The sequence below is a fragment of the Geospiza fortis genome, unplaced genomic scaffold (genome assembly GCF_000277835.1).
Source record: "Geospiza fortis unplaced genomic scaffold, GeoFor_1.0 scaffold1278, whole genome shotgun sequence".
NCBI classification, from domain to species: Eukaryota; Metazoa; Chordata; class Aves; order Passeriformes; family Thraupidae; genus Geospiza; species Geospiza fortis.
The window spans coordinates 196971-218283 of NW_005054536.1; the positions used below are offsets into that span (position 1 = coordinate 196971).

Genomic DNA, 21313 nt, shown 5'->3' on the forward strand with positions numbered 1-21313 from the left:
TTGCATCGAGACAACAAGTTCATGTTCTTTAGGATTCCTCTTCTATTGGAAATTGACACTCTGGAGTTTTGCTCCTACCCAACCGTGGAAAAAGCTACAAAGTACTGCTGATTGAAAAGAGGCTCAAGTGACTATTGATACAAATCATTCCCTAGATAATGGGAGGTGCTTTCTGGAAGGAAGAAACACCTGAGAGCTCTCATACCTGAGCATAACTCAGCATTACCATCACTGAACTATTGAGGCATTCCAAGCTACATCTGACCTCTGTCCCATCAGCCTGGTTACCAGCTCCTGGGTGGGAATGCAAGTGGAAAAGTACTGCCGAGGTGGACTTCCCTCACCTTCTCCTCAACAGCCAATGACAGGGCATAGCATGCCTGGTATCCTGCATTTCCCAAGCATCCTCTGTGCTAGGGAGGGACCTCTGAGATGTCTGCAATAGATGGAGCTGATAACGTGTGCCCACGGCACCTAGGAGGAGTAGGTCACATGAGGCATGGCTCAAGATGGCAGCATCAGGAATTCTGTCACGTCTGGTTGATCCACCTTGATTGCAGAAAGGATCTAAGCATCTCTGAATAGTTTAAGTCACCTGTCCCCTTGTGAAGGACTGGAAGGAATACTGGGGTTCAGGTCACAAAACAAGCAATTATGTGCCAAGAGGAAATTGCCCAAATATTCACAGTGCATTGTTGCTTTTCTTAAGTTCAGCTTCATGGTGCATCAGTTTCCAAGGGTCAATCATGTTTCCAAAAGACACATGTTTCTGAGCTGCACTGTGTGTGCAGTTAAACCTGGATGTGCCCAGCAATCTGAGCCTGACCCTGGGGAATGTGGTGGGTACAGGGACAGCAGGCCAGGAGCCCCTGGGTGTCCTCCCTAAGGCCTGATTTTCCTTGCCTGTCGTTGCTGCTGTGCCCTTGGAAGCAGCACAGCTTTCTCAGGCTGCCAAGCTTCCTGCAGCTTGTAGTGGTGCTGCTTCTGGAAGGAGTCATACTGACTGGGAGAGAGGTGATTAGCAGCCCACTCTGAGCCCCCTGCCCAGAGCATTGTATTTCATGAGGCTTTTCTGGTAGGAAACAAAGGAAAGAGAAGCCCACCTGTGGGGAGAGTCCTGATGTCAGGAAGGAAGTGATTAGTTGGTGACATTCAGAGCTCCCACTCATAGCCAGCCCTTCCCTACCAAAAGGAAGTGCTCCTGCTTTGAAGTTTATTTGGAAAGCTTTAAAAATACTTACTAATTGAGGAACACTTTGCAATGTAAATATGCTCCCTTGGTACACTAAGAATTAGATAACAAACTCATAGCTCTTTCAGGAGCACAGCTTGTCACTGCCAGAGCCTCCCTCAAAGGCCTTGGGTTATCCTTTTCCCTTCATTGACAGTGAGTAGTTTCTGAGCTGAAATAATGCCATGTGGAAGTGTGTATGCTGGGTGTCTCTCTGACCAGTTTAGTGTCCCATCTGTAGCACCAGTCAAAGAGCTCCATAGCCCAGTTAAAATGAGTTCCCATTTCCCAACAAAAGCATCCCTGTGGATCCAAGGAGTTGCTGGCCAGTGGGGAGACAAGGTCCTTCCCTACTGTATTGGAGGGCCTAGCTGAGGAAGCTGGTGCTGCTCTGGAGCTGGGAGCCATGGCACTGTCTCCATGAGGATGCAGAGGTCACTTAGCACAACAAACCCTAATGGAGCCATGTGCTAGATGGGAGAAGGTCAATAAACCACAAAATGTAAGTGATGGATTGTTTCTGCAAGATAAATATGTGTAGAGTTGGCTGGAGCCAGTGTGACCTAATGGGGGCATGCTGGGACAGGAGAGGGGTGGGAATAGGGAAATCAAAAATTGACTAGTCAAAGTGATGAGTGGGGTTCAGAAAAGCTGTGCTGCTCGAGCAGAGATTCAGGCCTAATGAAATGGCATGCCAGGGAGAAAAGCATGGGCCTGTTGTCCCAGCCAGCTTCCTCCTTGTGAGCCTTGTCCATATTTGCCTCTAGGTGTTGCCCTGTAATCTTTCCAGCTTCTGGATAGCTGTGGAGGAATAGTAAAGGTGGGAGCAAACATGTTTTATGTAAGCAGCAGTCCTTGAGGCATCCCAGTCTTGTTCTAGCAATAAATTTAGCCTTCCTTGGAGCTCATGGACTTAATTCCCTTAGCACATCCCTCAGCCAGCCCAGAGTGCCCTGTGTCAGACTATGACCCAGCTGTAGAGAGAGGCTGGATGGCAGCAGTGCTCCTTTGACGCTTGTGTCATGCTGCAGTGACTCAGGGGGTCAGGAGCAGGTCTGCAGAGAACCTACTCCTCAGAGGAATCCGGTGGCAGGAGATAGCAAGGGCTGGTTCTTCACTCATTTGATAATGCCACTGTAGAACTAAGAATGAACGTCATTCACATCCAGTCATTTGCAAATAATCAACCTAAAGTAAATCATCCAGTTGCTTTTCCTTCAGGTGTAGACAGCTTCCAGGTCCTGGCTGGGTGGGGGATTTCCTGTCTGCGTTTGGTTTGTACCTTTTCCAAGGCCTGTGGTTTGCCAGCTGGTTCGTGCCTCCCATTAACACCTGCTACATGTTTAACTCGTTTCTAATTTTATGACCAGGGGAGTGAGGCCTGCCTTCTGCAACTGGCAGGATCTGTCCTGGCAGCTGAGTCTGTCTGTGCCTTCCTCTGCCTGCTGTGAGGCCAGAGGGTTTGCTCAGTTTTGTTTTGCCAAAAATTACCTTGAGAATATAGAAAGGGAAACCAAATAGAAGGAAAGGGAGCAACACGGAAGCGCAGCTTCCAAGGTTTCAGCTGCCAGCAGGCCATGCAGAGTCGTGCATTCCTCTTGAGTTCTCTTTGCCCCTTGGTCTCTTGGTCTGACACCTTTTTGAGAGAGAAGCCATCTGAAATGGGATTTTCATGGCTTTCTTTCTTTCCTGAGGAGTCTGGCAGAGGGGACTGCACATTAGGAGGGGCTGCACATTAGGAGGGGCTTTGGGAAACAGCTGCTGTCATTCTGTCATCTTCTCAGAAGTGGACAGATGTGCTACATCATCCATCCTGTTATCCTGACACTTCATTTGGGACATTCTTCAGGGAAATACAACCAAAAGAAATATAAAAATCTGCAAGTAACAAGTATTTGTAGACAGGTCAAACAGTGTGTACCTGAGAAGCGAATATTTTGGCTAATGTCTTGTTGCATTTCCAAGCACAAGGGGAGAGGGAATATGACAGTCACATTATCTGCTGAATCAGAAGTCTGCTCCTCTAATGAGGAGCAGGGAGCACCACCAGGAACATTCAAACAGGAGTTGAAGGTTGAAGAAAATTTCCACATAGCCACCCCATTGTAAATGCTGCATTGCAAGGGTAAAAGCAGAAATGGGGGGGAAATTTCTCTCTTGTTCTTTTCTGCCCTCTGTTGAGGTCAAAGCAGGAGATTCTGGAGCAAAGGGCAGAGTGACTCAAGTGTACATGAAATGTTGCTGGGAAATTGTCTCAGTTCCCACAGTAGTGACATCAGAGCACTTCACCCCGAGCATGGGCCCAGCTCAGGCCCTCACACGCTCTGTGTGCAGGGCAGGGGCACTCGACTTTGGGTGGCCAGGTCAGGATTGCAGGGATGATGCAACCAGCCTCAGAGTGCACAACCAGTACTCAGCTTCAGCTAAAGGGCACCTGACAGAGCTGCACTGAGGCCAGACACTGCTGTGGGCTTGCAGAGCACACAATAAATGATGGCAAGTGGCTACCCCCACGGCTCACAGGAAGGGGAGCATCTTGCTGCGTGCTGCCAGCATGAGCAGGGAGCAATGGGGTGCCTGCAGCTGAGGGTGCTCAGAGCAGAAGCTTTGCATCACTTGCCCAACAATTGCCCCCATGGTTCCCAGTGGAGCACATAGCGTGTGAGATAACATCAGCTGCAGACAGCTGATGACAAGGGGAGTGTAGGTGTCTGAGAGGTTTTAAAGAAAACAACAGAGAAAGTTTGTTCTTATCCAAGCGGATTTCCTGGAGCGATGAGTGAGCCTGGCATGTTTCCACTCTACCTTTGGCATATGCCTGTACATCTGGCAGGCTGACACAACCTCATTCACTTCTAGTGAGAAAGGAGCAGTTGCCCTTAAAAGTACTGTGTTAGAGCCTGCTCTGTCCCTGCCTCTGCTGCAGCAGCCCCCGGTCTTGTGCCCCCTCCAGGGCAGCTCAGTGGGAGGGAGCAGGGAAGAAGTAACCTCCATGGAGAGCATCTTGCTGCTGCCACCTTGGCATGCCCTGCCTGCTGTCTTCACTTGCTGCTTTGGGCCAAAACTGTCTCCTACCACAAGCAGATGCAGTAAGTCAGACCCTTGGTAACCCCTCATATTCCTGTGCTCATGTGGCTGTGACGGGCCACACAAGCCCTTTGCCCTTTTGCTCATCACCAGGCATCCTAACAGGTCTTCTTTGCTTTAGCCACCTCAGAAAATGGTTTTCCTTTGTTTTAAATAAACTTATGTCCTGACACTGACTCAGCTGCTAGAACTATTTTAGGATGAGGATTACCAGTATTAGATAGCAAGAGAGTAAGTTGTGTTATAGCTGTTTGCTGACAGCCCTGTTTAAAACCAAAAGCAACCATCTAGTTTGCTTGGAAACCATTCCACTCATGTGACCTCTGTATCCCAAGGCTTTAATTCCAGCCTGCAGCCGCCTGGATTTGATCCTGCCGTGAGTAAAATCTGACATCTGGTGGCCGCATTCGAGCTTGGCAAGCTAGGACCCCTGCTAGCAAACCGTTCCCAGCCAGGGTCAGTGGCAGGTGAGATGGATGCAGAGCCATGCCAGGGGATAAACAGGGGCTAAATAATCACCTTGGCAGCTTTCACCCTCCTAGCTGCACTCATGTCCCCGAGCCACCAGGAGAAGAACGCAGCCTGGGGCAAACCTGCTGGCCTGGTCTAAGTTTAGGAAATCTGGGGCCAGCATGATTGAGGAGGGCACCAGCACCAGCTCTGTCTTTGGCCCCAGCATGGCTCCAGTGCAGAGCCAAGAAACCCAAGAGCAAGCTGGTTTCCTGATGTGGATGCTGAACTTGCCTTCCTCGGGCTCACCACATGGCTCCCTGTTGTAAGACAGGGTGTTTAGAATTTCCTGCCTTGCCTATAGCCCTGCTGCACCTAACAAGCTGTCAGGGAAACTCTGGGAGTCCCTCTTTGGTGATGGGACTCAGATGAGTGCCTTCTCATTCTGTGTAGTCCTCTTGTGTTTTGTTGGACGCCCTCAAGCATCCCTGAGTTGCAGGGAGTGCAGAGCCAGGCACATACCTGTGCTGCTCTGCTCATTTTCATGGGGACATTTCGAGGCACTGCCAGGGACTCACACAAAAGCCAGGGTGTCCTGCCCTTGTGTAAATGGAGGCACAGCAAGAGGGGAGTCAGCAATGGCTCATTCCTGCAGTGTGGGGCTGCTGCTGTGAGCTGTGTGCTCACTGCCAGCCCTGGCCACTGGGAAGCACGTCTGTCTGTCTGTCTGTCTGTCTGTCACGTACAGAGATAGGATCTGGCTGCAGGGGCTGCACCTGCTGACACGACTGGGGTCCCACTGTGCTGTGACTCAGGTCTCACTGTGAGCAGGGCTCATTCATTTCCCTTGGTGCTGAGCTCATCTGTCACTGCTGTCCCAGGGTTGCTGTGAGGCCACTCTGTAACACTGACCTCGGAGCACGTTTTTCTCAAGGGCCTTCCTGTATGTAGAGGCAGCAGCCCGAAGAGCCACATCCCTTCTTGATTGGCACTGCTGATTGCAGCATTTCCCTGCAGGTAGGAGGGCTGGCTGCCCTGGGGTCTGCTACAACAGTGCTGCCTGCCAGCAGCGGTAATGACCCCTGACTGCCCCTCCTTGCCCAGCAGTGACACTTGGAGCCTCAAGGCACAACACTGCACCAATGGTATTTTCAGCCTTGGCCTGACCTTCACATCAGCCTCAGCTGATGCCATTGCAAAGCCATTGCATCACCATCTGCTCCCAGTAGGATGTCCTTTATCAGGAACAGTGTCATAAGGTTATTGGTTTCTTATAGAAGTGATGAGACATGATCACAAGCTTGTTCAGACCCAGTTCTTGTTTCTGAAATGTCATTTCAAATAAATGTCATGTTCTAGCACCTGCTTCATGGAGAAAAGGAGCTGGATATGTACAGTAAAATCCAGAGCCTGCACAGCGGAGCTATAAAATTAGCAAAGAGCAGCTTGGAAGTACCACAACCACATGTCTAGTGACAGATTCACCACCTGCCTCCACAGAGAGGGCCTGTGGGTTTTCAGAAGTCATTTTAGCTGGCTCAGCATACCAGGTGAGCACGGGGACTGGAGCTGTAGGAACCACTTCCCCACAGCCATTTCTGCAAAGGGACACTTTGAGGCTGTTCCATGCCGCGTGTTCTAGCAATGCCACATGGGTGTGAGGTACAAATGGGCCCAGTGGCAGGGCAGCCACACCTTCAGGAGCAGCTGAGAGGGGCAGGCAGCTAATGAGCAATCTATTGCACTTCTCTTTCCACAGCAGAGCTTGGCTTTAGAAGCAAAGTGCAAACCTGGGCCCTCACAGGGGCTCTGCTCTTGTTTGGTGGCAGCTGTCCTTCTGCTGCTGTTCATCTGCACATAAATGCACAAAGCTGGGGTAACCCAGTCAGCATGCTATTTAAAGGAGGTGCTGCTTGCTGAACACTTGGGCACTCATGAGGAACAGCAGGAAAGGTCCTGATTCTCCTCCAGCTCTCTTAGGGGCTAAGGGAGGAACCCTGCAAAGGGACAATGGCAAATGACACAGCAGGAGTACAGGGGCCCCTCACCTATCCCAGGAGGTGTTTGCCAGCATTAAATCCCCCTCAACTACCACTCATAGCACTGACAGATGTCCCAAGGGCTGTTGTGGGTAGCTGTGTTCTACAGACCCCCACACCTGCCTCACCTCAGTGCCACACAGGCCAGGGCTGATTGGCTGGCAACCAGTTTCCCCCTCAATTAGTCTCCAGTCTCTCCCCATTCAACCTTGTCCTCATTCCTATGGTTTAAAGAAGGGGAGACAATCTTTCTAGTAAAGTATTCACAAAAATAACTATCTGTTAGGCTTGTATGTACTTCTGAACCCTTTGTTGAAAATAAATTCTAGGGAAAACTTCACACAAATAAAGAGGGTTTGGCAGTTTTTGAGCTTGCAGGAGACCAGCAGCTGGAAGAAGCTAGTAACACAGGTCAGGTAACACAGGTCAGGCTGCTTTTGCTTTCCTGAAATCCCTATTTTGCAAACAACTGGTCCAGAAAACAGTGTAGCACCTGTCTTAAAGAAATGAAAAAGCCCTCCCGTGTTCAGACTGAGCAGCACAGGACTGCTCCTGGAAACCCATCATGGAAAGGGTGGATGTGAAGGGACTGCACTGCCTTACTGCTATGTAAGGCGCCAGCTGTGCTGTTAGCACATCCTCATCAGTTACTTGCTCCTGCTCTTCTCTCCTGGTGCTCTCTGCAGCTCAGCACCTCCTTCTGTTTCTCTGTGAGCACATGCACCAAGCAAAGAAGAAATCTGTGACGGATTTCCCTTCCTGCTGGCAGCAGCTGCTTGCTTTGACAGAGACTGTGCAAGGGATCTGAACACTGAACAGAGTGTGGAAAAGGCCCCTGTGTTGGTGATAGCCCAGTCACAAAGGGACAAGAAAAGACTCCAAAGAACTAAAAATAAATCTGGTTTGCATGACACAGCCAAGAATGCAGACAAGTGAATACCTCCCTTTGACAGTAATACAGCTATCACCAGACACGTCTCCTACCAGCAGGAAGACAGACCACTAGGATGGTGCAATAAAATAATGCACCGAACAGGTTTTCTAATTGGGAAAAGCACTTAGAACAGGCTTTTTTACAACCTGTTTCAAACCAGTTTGTCTGTCTCCTGAACTCCCTACCCCCCACCTCATTATCTCTTCCTTCCTTTCTTGAAATTTTAAACATTTTGAAGTTGCATCCAAAAGGAAGAATTTCCTAAGCATAACACCACAGAGATGATGGCAACAAAAACTTCATTGCAGAGTGCCATCTGTTGGGAGGAGCACCAGAGTCCAGGTCTGGCTGCCAGATGAACCAGTGCCCTACAGGTAAGGCCAGAGCAACACTCACATGCCTTTTGCTTTGTAAACACTATGTGGTGTATTATTACCTTAATCCATCAGTGTAGACTGATTGTAGATGTTCTTACACATATTAAAATGTATGCTGTTAATTTAGGACATGAGAATTAAATGAGAACAAAGTAGACACATTCTCTTTATTACCAAAAAAAAAAAAAAATGATGCATTTACCATTGTGTTTTGTTTTAAAATTTCATCTTTTATTTACTCATAAAGAGCCAATAAGTTATATAAATCATAGTTTTCATTTCCTTACTGAAGTAGTCAATAAGATTTTAGCTTGGATTTATGCTGACGCAGTAGCACTTTAGTTCTTTGAGTGTACTGGTCTTGGTTTTCCACAGCAATTGTTCACCCCAAGGCTACATCTCTTGCACAGCTTCCAATGAAACCTCTGCCACGGTGTTAGCAGAGGTCTGTGGCTCCCCAGGAGGGGCCAAGTGCAGCCAGGGCAGTGTCCAGGCACACAGCTGTGTGCAGGGCCCCTGGCCCCCCCAGAGCCAGACCCTGGGCTGGCACAGGCCATGCCAACCCTTGGGCCTCCCACTGCTCCTGAGAGGAAGCCACAAACCACATTGAAGCTCCATGCTGAAGGCAGGGGGAATGACTCCATGTGAGAGATGTTAAACCAAATACTTTTGTATTTAATTATGTTAAGAGCTCAAGGAAGTTAAAACCATAGACAAATGCACAGAACCATCAATGACAATGAACCAAGGCAGCAACATTGTCATTCCCTGCTTGAAACAGTGTCTGAAGCAACTTCTAAACAAGTACAACCTGGGGTATTCATGTAGAACTGAAACTGTGATTTCTGTTTGCTTTACCTAGTACAAAGGATTTTCCAACACTTGAGTAACTTAGAACTAGGCCTATGGTTGTCATTTCCCCATCTGCTTCCCATAAGCAGATGTCTTCCTTTGTACACCAGTAATAGATTTCTCCCCAAAAACAATGCAATCTAGTTTTCTTGGTAACACACAGCAGCATTCTCATCTTGTTCCTCTTCATCTCCATCCTCATCTTCATCCCCCTGGTCTCCAGATTCAGTATCATCTTCATCTTCAACCTGAAATACAAGATCTATTGTAAGCAGTCATACCCCTTATTCTGATCCAACCTACTGAAGGCAAGACAAATGCTCAGTGCAAATAAGCTTAAAGATAACCTAAACCGACTATGCCACATCAATTAATGCTTATTAAATGCAACTGTCATCTTGCCATGTCCATAGTTCTTTACTTCTCTGCTGAAGAGAGAAGTGGCTGACCACTGGGGACAAGAGGCAGTGGTCAGCTTTTTCTGATGGCTGCCAGTAGTAGTTGATAAAGTAACTGATGGATTTAACTTCCCTCTATAGAAAGGGGCCTCCCCAGACTTTGTGGATTGAGGATTACCATGCCCAGGCCTGTCTCAGACCCAAGAACTTCCTAGATCCATTCCTTGGCTTACCGCTACACCAAAGTCCTTCAGTTTCATCTTCTGTGCAGATATTTTCTGATCCTGGTCAGCCAACAGCACCAGGAGATCATCCTGTTCTTTCTTGGATTCTGCAACTTCTCGCTCCAGCCTACTGTTCTTGTCTTGCAATATAGCAACTGTGCTAGTGGATGAGTCCAGCTGCTGCTTCAGTGATTCCTTCTCCTCAGAAAGGGCCTTGACTTGACTCTGGCAACAGGGGAAATCCCACATCACATTACAATACAAGCACAGGTAAAGCTGAAGCCCTGTGTCCTTCAAACACATCCTGTACACAACCTTGAGCAGCTCCAGCCCACCATTGGTTCCTGTGGTCTCGTTCCCACACACACACATCCTTACACAAACTACTATAGCTTGGATAAAGCAGGAACAAATATTAACAGTGGTTACTGGACTGTCTGTGTCACAGTAAAGCTACACCCTAGACTGTCGTTATCAAGGCCTTAAATTTGGATTTCCCATGTGAAAAATGAAGGAGACATCCAGCTTCCCTTCCAGAGCCTGAGGATGCTGAGGAAACAAACCACTTGCCCCAGCCCTGGCTACTGCAGAGGCCTCCTAATGGAAGGCTGAGTATCCAATGGCTGTGTTTGGTGTTCACCCACTACCCACCTTCAGCTCTTTGATTTCTTGCTCCAGTCGTGCCTCCAATTCTGAGCTTGTGGCTGCTGGTGCACCACTGTCTCCTAACATGGGATCTGCAGCTGTGCTCTGTGGACAAAGAATTCCCTCTCAGTGTTGCACATAGGAAGACAGCAAGCTGGGACATTACAGAGTCAGTTTCTTAGAAGCATATTCTCTTTGCAGCATAGCCAAGGTATGCTGATGACATACGCCCCATGCTGCAAGGCATCAGCAAACAGATCTGTGCTTCCTCGGGTCTCAGTTTCATACACACATGGACACATCAACAAGAAGACAAAGCAAAACCTTTATTTCCTAGCAGCTGCACTTGAAAGACTTGGGAGTCTTTTTCCTAGGCAGATCCTATTACAGGCAATCCACCTTTGCTCTGATAGCATTCAAGTGCCACAGAAGTCTTTTTATTAGGCTAAACATCCAATTTATTAGGCTGAAGTTGCAATTCTTTGTATAAGGCTACTAAAAATAGTAACAGTTTCATCTCAGTCAGCCCTACACAAAGTCATTTCCAAAATGTGCAGCTGCCTGTCAGCTACAACTGCCACATGGCATGAATTTGAGACCAATGCCTCCCAGCTGGAGCACACTTAAGCCAGTCCTCTAAGAAAGGGATAAGCAGGATGTAGGATGGCCATAAGGTGGCCTGACAGCTGGAGGGACACCAGGACACACCTCTGCCTCCAAAGGCACCATCACAAGCACACATGGGCAGCACGTGTGCAATGGCATCTTTCCTCCCAGCAGCTGAGTCTGCCTCTCCCAGACCCTGTGTACATTGAACACTTGTTTGTCAGCTGCTTGTGGGCCCCTCTTCCTGCAGCAGGATTTAGCTGTTAGCTCTGCCGTGGAACTGTCTGGGGAACATTTTCAGACAGCTTGTTCAGGCTCTGCAGCCCAACATTCCCTTTCTAAAGCAGTTTATTAGTTTTGAAGACAGTCACATTTACATAGCCACAAGGCTTTACTGCCTCATCAGTTCAGTCCACAGCCAAAAAACCTCTGCAGCATTTGGAGGCCTGCACAGATAGATGTCCCTATCATTTTCCCTTCAACTAGACATCAACCTTCATATTACTATCCTCAGCTGCCTGTAAGAATAATGATCTCTCTTATGTGTATGGTATCACAGTTGTGTCTCACAAAGGCTATTACTTTAATTACAGCTTAAGCTTGGAACAGCCAGTAGTTTATAACTGTTTAAAAATGCCAAGGACCAGTGCCATCAGAGAGAACTAACTTAACTAAAAGTCCCCTCTAAGCTCATGAAGGACTTGTCTGGGTAACTCAAATTAATTTGAAACCCTGTTGGAACCACTTGCTGATGTGTGCACTTAAAAGGAGCTTGGTTTAGGAAAGTAGCTACAGACAGTAGCAGGAAGGCAAGTCTTGAAGATTTAGTTCCTATAGACAGAAGAAAGAACTAATTCACCAGTACCATCACTTGTAGCTTTTGATTCTCCATCTGAAGCTTGGATATTTCCGCAGCCTGTAGCTGTGTCTGGCTCCTGAGCATTTCTAACTCCTTTGGGAAACAGAGACAAAACTTCTCAGTTAATTTGATAAAACAACATATTCACATGAAATTTTCCTGAGGTGAAATGCTCCCAGACTAACTGCTTCATACCAGGAAATGTAACAGGAAAGGTACCTCAGTGAGACCACAACAGCTCTTCCCTTAATTGACAAAGCTGGACAGCAACACACAGCACTGTCCACCCTGCTTTTCCAGCCCCTCTTCTGTGGAATGGCCAGCAAGGCACCTGCCTGAGCCTCAGTCACTTCTATAAAGGTGTTTCACACCACTTGCACTGCCACTGGTGTCCTCTGCACTGCCCCTCTCAGTGCATAAACCCATGGTGACTGGGTAATCCAGGCACCGTTAGTTCTCCAAATCGAGGAACTCTAACAGGTATTTCTTGAGCAACAGTTACCTTAAAGAACTGAAATCCAGTTCTTTATTCTGTGCTGTACATCTAATACCTGCAAACCCTCATATCAACATTTAAACATACATTCTGTACTGGATAAACCCATTTTGCAAGTCAGTGCAAGTGTCTTCTGCTGGCTCAAATCTGCTTAGTGAAAACAACCAATTATTTTTTAGATGCATAAACTTGATGCTCCAAGATTAGGATCATCACAAAGATGTCTGATGAAAAACAGCAACACATTCAGGAATCCATGCTCTTCCCTGAAGACTAAAGCTCTCTTCCCAACTCAAGCCACCCCTGTTCAGCTGCACTGAAATACCACAGGTTCACCTTCTGTAGCTCATTATTACTGTGCTCCAAGCCACCAAATCTGCTGGTCTGTAAAGGCTGCTCTGTAGCTCCCATCTCCAGCTGCGAAGAATTCTGAAAGAAAAATGGGAAAAAATCAGCTTTAGTACTAGAATTCTAAATGTAGTCGTGTTGGCAAAAAAGTCATAGCTGTTCTTGTACTACCAAACTCCCAGCAGAGGAGCCACAAGCAGGCTGAGCAATGCACATCAAAGCTCTCTACTGAGAGCAGCTGGTTGTGTCCTCTGAGGTAAGTGCAGAAGGAACTCTCACCAGTGCAAACGCAGCACTTACCAATTTTTCTATCACAGAATCCTTTTCCTTTAACTGCCCTTGCAGCAGCTCATGCTTGTTTTTCCACTCTTCCAGTTCCTCTTTCAACTTGCTCACTTCTTCTGTCTGAACACCATTCATCTGCAATGTGTCACCATGGGAATTATGATGCTGGGTGTCCTTTCCTAAACAGCAAGAAACAACCAAGGTCAAACAAGCAGTTCCATAACTTGGTTTCCAGGAGACCTATCAAAGTAGTTGTTACCCATCCTGCCCCTGCCCCACAAGCCCTCCTTGCCATTCCTTTAGGTATGTGTGCTGCCTTGCTGCTTCGGCCATTCTGTTCATCAAATATAATGGCATGGACAAACTCTGAAGGTAATTGATTCCTTACATGTTTTTAATCATAAGTAATGATGAAGGCAGTTTGGGTATTTTTAATCATGTCATATATACCTTATCAGGCATTTTGACCCTGGGATAAGGAGAATATACTGCCCTGATTTACACACTAAATTAGCAATTTCTCTAGTAACAGTAACAGGCTTCATCTTGCACATCAGCCAGACCATCTTCCCCAGCTCACGCTTGCATTCCAGACCCAAACTTCAGCCCACTCCAGGGCCCATCTGGTCATGTTCTGGACCTGGACAGGCAGTAACTGCTTTGGATTGACTTGCCCCAAGGCAGAGGCAGCCTCTCCCAGCAGATCCCTGGCAGCCAGCAGTTCTCACAGCAAGGGTCAGCTCATACACCTGCAAGGCTGTCTCTGCTGGAGCTCTGCTGCAGTTTGCCAGAAGCCACATCTCTGCACAAGCATGATTTTTATATTGTCACTCATGCAGCCCACCTAGCTGTACTTTGAGGAGATTGTACTGGTCCTTATGCTGTTGGATCTGGGACACTTGCTGTGTGACTGTAGCCTGGAGCTGTTCATTCTGAGATGTTAAAGTGCTGATTCGCTGCTTTAGTTCTTCAAGCTCCTGGTCCTGCAAAAGAAAAGAGGCACCATACTAGATACATACAGTAATCATATATATAGTTATACTAGAAACTCTTTAATACAATTCTGTCAGGAAGGTGAAGGAAAGCACCAAAACCTGAACTCCACCATTCAGTACTGCCCAGCAAAGCCTCCTGCAAACCTAGCTAACTATGCTAGAAAAAACACCTGGCAAAGACAGCAGCAGCCTGTCACATCAATAACAGGAGGAAAAATGGAAAGATGGGAAGGTGGCTGATTGTAATTTTTATCTAGCATACAAAAGCCTGCATTTGTTTTGTCTACTACTTCAGGAGTCTTGAAAGAAATCATGGTAACTACACACATGACATGTTCAGTAAAGCCTCTGGTACTTCCAAAGCATCCCTAATGCCTCATGTACCCCATGCTCTGATCTCTGAACACAGAGCACCTGCTTCAGTTTCCCATTTGCAGTTTAAATTAATTAGCTTTGTTCCTCTACTTCTGCATCTAAGCTGTAGCAACCACACAAATTAACTACCCCTGGAAAAAGGTTTTGAGAGTCCAATCCCAGCAGGTATAGCCAAACTTCACTAACAAACCATTTTTTCATTCAGCCCCATTTCATCTGTCCAAGTAAGAGCCCAGAAGTCAGAATTGCATCCCTGAAGAGCTGCAAGTTCTCCAATTCCTCATTTGAAATGAAAACACCCCACGACATGTAAGAGCATGTGGTGCAAGGGAAAATAAAAGGACCTTAACCAGTGTTCCAAACACTGACATATCAGCTGAATCTTGACAAGAGTGTTGTTAGAAGCATTTCTGCATTGCTAGAATCCCTGTTACTTGTTTTGGAACAAGGGGGATTGGAGTGCACTGCAGTGCCTCCAGAAGACAAAACCAACAGCTTTTAGAGGCACATGTCTGTGCTCCCTCTTACCTGCTCTCTAATGACTTTTTTGTAGTGAGTCACAATGTTGTCATGCTGTTCCAATGTCTTCTTGACCTCCTCTTCCTTTTTATCTTCCTCACTGGACTTGTAAATTGCTTTACTTATGACACCTGTCAAAAACAGTTTCTTTCAGCTAGAGCTCAGTTCACATCTTTGTCCTCAAAACAGTCTCACAGTCTGAGGTCACTGCATTACAAACTCAGCCTGCACATTGAAACAGGGATTGTCACAAAGGCTTAACAGAAATGGTGACTTTATTGCAGTGTGCACATTTACTGCTTTTCTCTGTCCCAGATAAGCAAATGGGTGTTTTGAGCAATTCCTAAGAAAAAAAGCTGTGTTCTACTTGCACTATGGCTCCGCTTATTTGCAGCCCAAATCATTCTGCAAATAAGTTAAAGACTTGGTCTGCAAGAGCAACATGCAGATGAAACTGCTTGGGCAAATCCATCTTGACCATTGTTGCTTTAAGGATTTTTCTTTCTCTAGACTGATTTAAGTTTAGAGCAATATTAATAAACAGGACACAAGTCAGATGTTAGATTGATGACAATCATGAAGCACACACTAAAGCAAGTGTCCATTTCCTATCAAGCCAAGAATTTCAGCATTTATTTAATTTATCAATTAGAAACAGCAACTGTTTGGATTATGTACTTTAACAAATAAAGCTCCTATGACCATGGAATGTGCTCAGTGCTTTCGTTTCTGTGTGAGCACAGGTCAACACCTCTAGGCCAGTATGCTAACTCACAAAATCTATTGATCATCATCTCACTGAAGAATACCAGGTAATCCAGTTAGAGTATTTTCACTTAACACCTGAACTGCAACTTGGTTATATGATTACTTACAGCTATTACCATAAACCCCTGGTGTTATCAAACTACTTTCAGGAGTAACACAACATGTTGGGTAGCTCATCCATCAGTACATGATAAAACCTAGAGAAATGAGGATAACATCTCACCTTCCAATTCCTTCACCAGCTTTGTAAATTCATGGTCAAACATCATGTGGTCTGGACTAGAGAAACTAGGCTGTGGTTTCTGAGCAGCTCTGGAATAAAGTTCATGCTTGCTAATGAAGCCAAGCTTCTCAATGAAGTTCTCCCTGCCAATCCTCTTCTCAATCAGCTGCTTCAGTTTCTCTCTACAAGGAACAGACAAATCAATGCCAGTGCAACAACAAGACAAGAACAGAACCCATCATTGTATCAAGGTGGGTTCTGCAAAGAACTCATTATCTGTCTCAAGTCTTAATCCCCCTGCTGTCACCCTTCAAAGCCTCTTGAACCACCATCTGCCTTTCACAGAACCCTTCCCTGCAGTTCTGTTACTTCTCCATCATACTTACTTCCTGTAATTCTCAAGGGAATTGTCATTGTAGTAGATGGAAATGCCAAGCAAAAGTGCACACAGGCCTTGGACAAGCTGCTCCTCTTCCCCAAGGTTTTCAGCTATCTGCCCTGTGAGCTGGAACTCTTGATAAGGATATTGGAGATAGTTCATAATCACAACACATGTAACACTTCTGCCTGTACACATTCCCTTTTATTTACACACCAACCCAAGATTTGTTAGGAAGCAAGACAAAAGAGCTGACAAAACCCTTGCAAAGTTAACTCCTCTTTTGAAGGACTCAGGTGATCAGTGGTTTCCCATAAATTTCTCAGTAGCTGTCTGTTTAACCTGAGAGATTTACTTGTTCCAGAGCACACCTGCAGTGCAGATAAAGGTGCCAGTTTAGCCTTATATGCTCATGCACTTGACTAGTTTTTCCCTGAAAAGTAAGCAGGGAAGTTAATGGAAGTACAAAGCATTCTCCTTGCCTCTTGAGTGTAGGTTTAATTCACACTAACAACACCAACAGGCTTGTTGCACTGAGAACTCATTTAGCTGGCAGACTGAGACAGTTTTTCACACTACTTTGGTATGTGCATCTTACACACAAGTCAGTGTACACAGAGCACTGGCAGCTAAAGGCTGATTTGGTCTCTTGGCCCAGGGCATTTTCTGTTTTGCAGAACCCCCACAAAGTGACCTAGACAAACCTTTAAGCTGACCATGAATAACCCAGCTGTGGCTAAGCAGGGGTTCCACCCTGCCAGCAGGCCAAAGGATACAAAAGGCACATTGGCTGGGTTGTGAAGGAAGTGGGTGACAGCAATGGAGCAGTTGCTCAGCCACGTACAAAGCAACATCAGCAGTCCAACTCTGGTCTGTACTTTGCTGCCCTGTGAAGAATAAACACCCCTATCATTACATTTCCACAGAGAGGACTAAAATACAAACCCAAGTTGTATTGGATAAGAACTCACCTACTTCCACCTTATTTTTTCATAAACTGCAAGTCATGTCTTTCCAAACACCTGTTTGTTAGTCATACTGAACAGCTTTAATGCTTGGATAAAACAAGGATCAAACCAGTCACATTGAACTGTTCTCAGCGCAAACCAGCAAGCCACACAGGTGTGAAATATTACTCAATGCACATCAGCACCGATATAAAACTATAACCTGTTAGTTCTGCATTTTTAATACAAAGGTGACATGAAGGAACAAGGTGTACATTTAGTCACACAAGGATTCCCTGGAAGATGCATCACCAAGACCTAGCCTGCTGACTTTAAAACTGCCAGGTGTTCCTAGTATTATTTTGAGTACCAAACCAATAGTCCTGTAATGGCCTTTGGTTCAGACTACATGTACATTAAGCCAGCACAGCAAATGCTAACTGCAGCCTTTTATTTATCCTAGATAGACAAAATTAGTTATTATCTCCAAATCAGCTGTTACCAATTGTGTCTCAGCTGCAGGTATTTGGGCCCAGCTGAGCTAAGACAAGCACCCATCTCTTCCAACAATCAACATTCAGATGGCAACCAAGGAAAGTGTTCTCTCCCCCACTTACACACACTGGCTCTAGCTGTCCCAGCAGGATTTGCCAGCCCATGCACACTGCGAATAACCCCTGTAACTGGCAGTGGCCCTATGACACATGACTGTACCTCAGCCTTCTCCAGCCTTGCTACCTGTGGCCCTTCCCTCCTGAGAAACAGGGAGCTTTGTTTCTGCAGCCCAACACTTCAGCACACCCATGTGCTGGAAGCAGCTGCAAACCACATTTATTCTACAGCCTGCCTGCTGTTCAGAGGTCAAACCGATGGGCTCTGCCTAAGGATTTTCAGACAGCCCAAAACATCCTCTCTAAAAACCGGCTATGTTCTAGACGACAGCCCCCCATGGCTGCTGTTCCACAGTTCAGAGCTGATAACAACACTGAGCTGTGATCAACAGGGTAAAATAACATTTCCACAGCAGAAATACTTTTTTTTGTGCTACCAATAACCAGCTCAGCTGTGTTTTAATTAACGGCCTGGAAACCAAACAGCTCTGCAGGGATCACCTGCTCATAATGAGATCCCTGCTATTCACAATCAGGCAGGCTAAATGGCTTTTCCTCCAGTATCAGGACATCAGCAGCATATCCCCCTTCTGATGGTACCCTTGTTTGCTACAGGCCCTTCAGGAAACACTGTTTCTAACAGTTTTAGTTTACCTTAGAAGGAACCCCCCCTATTATGGGAACAGATGGTCCATTAGTCTGCCCCCCAGGAAAGAAAGCACCAGTGCTGCCCAAGGTACACATCCCATAGTTTTGGGAGCACCCCCAGAGATTCCCCTGGAGGCACCAAGAGTTTGTTATGCCAGGGAAAACCCAAACCACTGCAACACAAAGCTGTAAGTGGAAACACATCAAAAAGCAGTTAAAGAAATTCTCCCCAGCAGACCCCAGACAAGAGGGAAAGGCCTGCTTTTGGCAGGAAAATGCACAAGCTGTGCCAAAAAATACATACCCGTCTGTCGATCTTATCACCCTGCAAGTTACACACAGATTACTTGAGAGCCTTCCAGTGCAACACTTCAAACACATCCCCCCATACCTGAGTCCCTTTTGTCATGCAGTGCTGAAGAATCACAAGCATTTCTACTGCCTCAAAGTTACCTTACACAGAAATTCCAGGAACAGGATAAAAATGAATACTGGCTATTTTTAGCTACAGGAGGAGAAAAGTCATAGGACCAAGTTCAAAACTCCAGTGTTATTTTCACTTGCAACAAAGTCTAATTGCCACCAGAGTTAGCCTGCTAGTAGGGAGCTGGTTTTCTCCCTGAGTGGTTCTAACATAGGTTAATGGCACAAGGAGGCACAGGCCAGGAGGTGAACTTCACTCACTTAACATTTCCCAAGCCAGGTATTAACATACTGAACAAGCTCAGAAAAGTTTTGTCTTTGCATAGCAAAGCCAACCATCAATACATGACAGCCTGTTTTTTTCATGATGTTTCCAATTAGCAGGTTCAGGTTAAACACCAAACAGGCACTACTTCAGCAAAAAATATGAGTGAGGATTCTGCCAGTTAAACTTGCTTTGAAGGACAAGGCTAAGACCTGGATGCTTTGGAGCCACCTGAGAACAGGCAGCATCAAGGAGTAATGTGACTGAAAAGTAAGATTTGCCGCTAGCTGTGCGCCTGCCATGCCATGCCCTGCCCATGAGTGCCCCCGTTCCTGTCCCCAGAGCCGCAGCGGGCAGCAGTGCAGTACCTGTGAGAGGATGTTGGTGCACTGCTGCAGCAGCGACACGGGCGGGTTGCCGATGCTGGTGGCCAGCTGCACGCGCAGCAGCTGCTCCTTGAGCGTGCCGTTCTCCTGCAGGGCGTGGGCCAGCGCCACGGCCGCACACCAGTTGGACAGTGAGTCTGTGGAGAAGAGGCCCCCGCACAGCAGCTGGCCCGCCGACACTGAGTTACCTGTAGCTACCAGAGCGGCCAAGAGGAACAAGGGGGGTTAACACAAGCCACAGAAAATATTTCAGACAACACAGCTAAAACACAGAAAAACCTAACTAGCGACATTTTAGAGGAATCTAAGCCAAGTCACCCTGCCCAGACCAGTCACTGAACAGCAGATAAATAATCCCTCACAAGACACCAGGTGCTAGCTCAGAACCCTGTGCAGAGATGGTGCCCTGGCCTACCGTCAATAGTGGATGGCAGGAGTGTGGAGACTATTTCTCCTTGTCCTTTTTGGTTTTTGTACAGAAAGCACTGGAAGCAGTAGAGAACAGCACAGCGCAGCACGAAGGGCTGCCTCTCGTTCACCATGGACATCAGCAGCACTACAATGGCAGGCCTGTGGGACAGCAAGGAAAAGCTGAGAACTGCACTGAGAATGAAAACTGCTGCAGGTACATAATATGGATCTACTTCATGGATAAGGAAAGCTACTGTGGCCGACCACTGCACCTATTACTATTTCAAACAAGGGTATTAAAACCCAAGGTGTTAAGAGTTTTTCAGTTACTTATACACAAAATAAGAGATTGATTATTCATTTCCCTTGCCTCTAAGCCCTCTTTGGACTGTCCTCTGGCTGACAGCAACAGCAGCTCATCCTGATGAAGGAATTTTTCAGTCATTGTTCATTTGTTTTTCAGGTGCCACACAACACCAGTTGTAGGCCTCATCTCTCTGCAAACATACCCGACACCTTAATGCTGTAGCCAACACACCCTACATGAACTTGAAGCTGTTACTCCAGATCATGATTCCAAGTGTGGAATTAAAGAAATCTTGTGGATTCCCATACCACTACGTTATCCCCTAACAGAGTTAAAACACTTTTCTTCCTCTACCTTGGTGGATTAGAAGGTGCATTTACAGAGGCAAAGTAGTCTTGATTTGTCTGGCATCCTCGGATGACCTCTGACACAGTATTAATGGTCTGGGGAAAGGGCAGAGAAGAAAGTTAAATTCATGTTTAAATCTGAGCCATGGTCTACCACCTAGAGCTTTCAAAACTACTCCAGTTTACCCTGACAGTTCAGTACTGAAAAGCACATACAACGTCTCAGCTCCGAGAGTTAAGTAAAACCAGTGTGCACAAAATCAAGGCATTTAATAGCTGTAAAAGATGCTGAGCAAAGCTTAAGGGACACAAAGCTCAGTTGCCTCCATCTTAATTTTGTATGCCAGATCAGTTTTTCTATGACAGCAAAATAACAGCTAAACTGCACAACTCTAACAAGTGAAAAGCTGAAACCTTTTAAGGAATTATCAACTGCAGTAGAGGAGTCCATGCTCAATCCAAGCACATGGTTTTATCAAGGGAAAAAACCTTCACCCGACATTGCTAGCAGGGCTTTCTAGAAGCTAAAATCCCTCATCACTGGTAACCTATCAAATTAGACTATCTGTAGACTCTCCCAAAAAATTAAAACAGCAACAAACCCATGCCCAAACCAGGAAAAGTCATTCATCAATTCAGCTGCTCTGGGAAATTCTGAAATCTAAAGGATAACAAAAAAGGCAAATCTAAATCATTCCTGGTTGCAGGACACCATAAATTCAACATAAATGACTCTTCATTTAGGCTGCCCACAGAGGAAGCTGACACCTCTGGCATGTGAAAGAGGTGCTTAGCAAATACTGAGTGAGCCTCTGCAGCAGCCGCTGCTCCCTGCAGCACCCACCTGGTCCCTCCCTCCCAGCCCCGCTCCTTACTTT

General features: G+C 46.4%; 1 protein-coding gene across 1 annotated transcript in view; it reads right to left on the bottom strand.

Annotated features, from left to right (window-relative positions):
* Positions 1 to 8327: 8327 nt before the first annotated feature.
* Positions 8328 to 21313, bottom strand: part of USO1 (USO1 vesicle transport factor) — a 23309-nt gene continuing 10323 nt past the window's right edge. Inside the window, exons 10-25 of the mRNA XM_031063849.1 lie at positions 21311 to 21313; positions 20443 to 20531; positions 19786 to 19940; positions 19353 to 19564; positions 18601 to 18621; positions 16867 to 16977; positions 16098 to 16216; positions 15712 to 15893; positions 14730 to 14851; positions 13676 to 13814; positions 12847 to 13010; positions 12535 to 12627; positions 11709 to 11795; positions 10244 to 10342; positions 9602 to 9817; positions 8328 to 9218 (exon numbers count right to left, since the gene is read on the bottom strand). The exon at positions 21311 to 21313 is cut by the window's right edge and continues 135 nt beyond it. Of these exons, the coding sequence (XP_030919709.1) occupies positions 9111 to 9218; positions 9602 to 9817; positions 10244 to 10342; positions 11709 to 11795; positions 12535 to 12627; positions 12847 to 13010; positions 13676 to 13814; positions 14730 to 14851; positions 15712 to 15893; positions 16098 to 16216; positions 16867 to 16977; positions 18601 to 18621; positions 19353 to 19564; positions 19786 to 19940; positions 20443 to 20531; positions 21311 to 21313 (1920 nt within the window). The 3' untranslated portion in view covers positions 8328 to 9110. The remainder of the gene's footprint in view (positions 9219 to 9601; positions 9818 to 10243; positions 10343 to 11708; positions 11796 to 12534; positions 12628 to 12846; positions 13011 to 13675; positions 13815 to 14729; positions 14852 to 15711; positions 15894 to 16097; positions 16217 to 16866; positions 16978 to 18600; positions 18622 to 19352; positions 19565 to 19785; positions 19941 to 20442; positions 20532 to 21310) is intronic.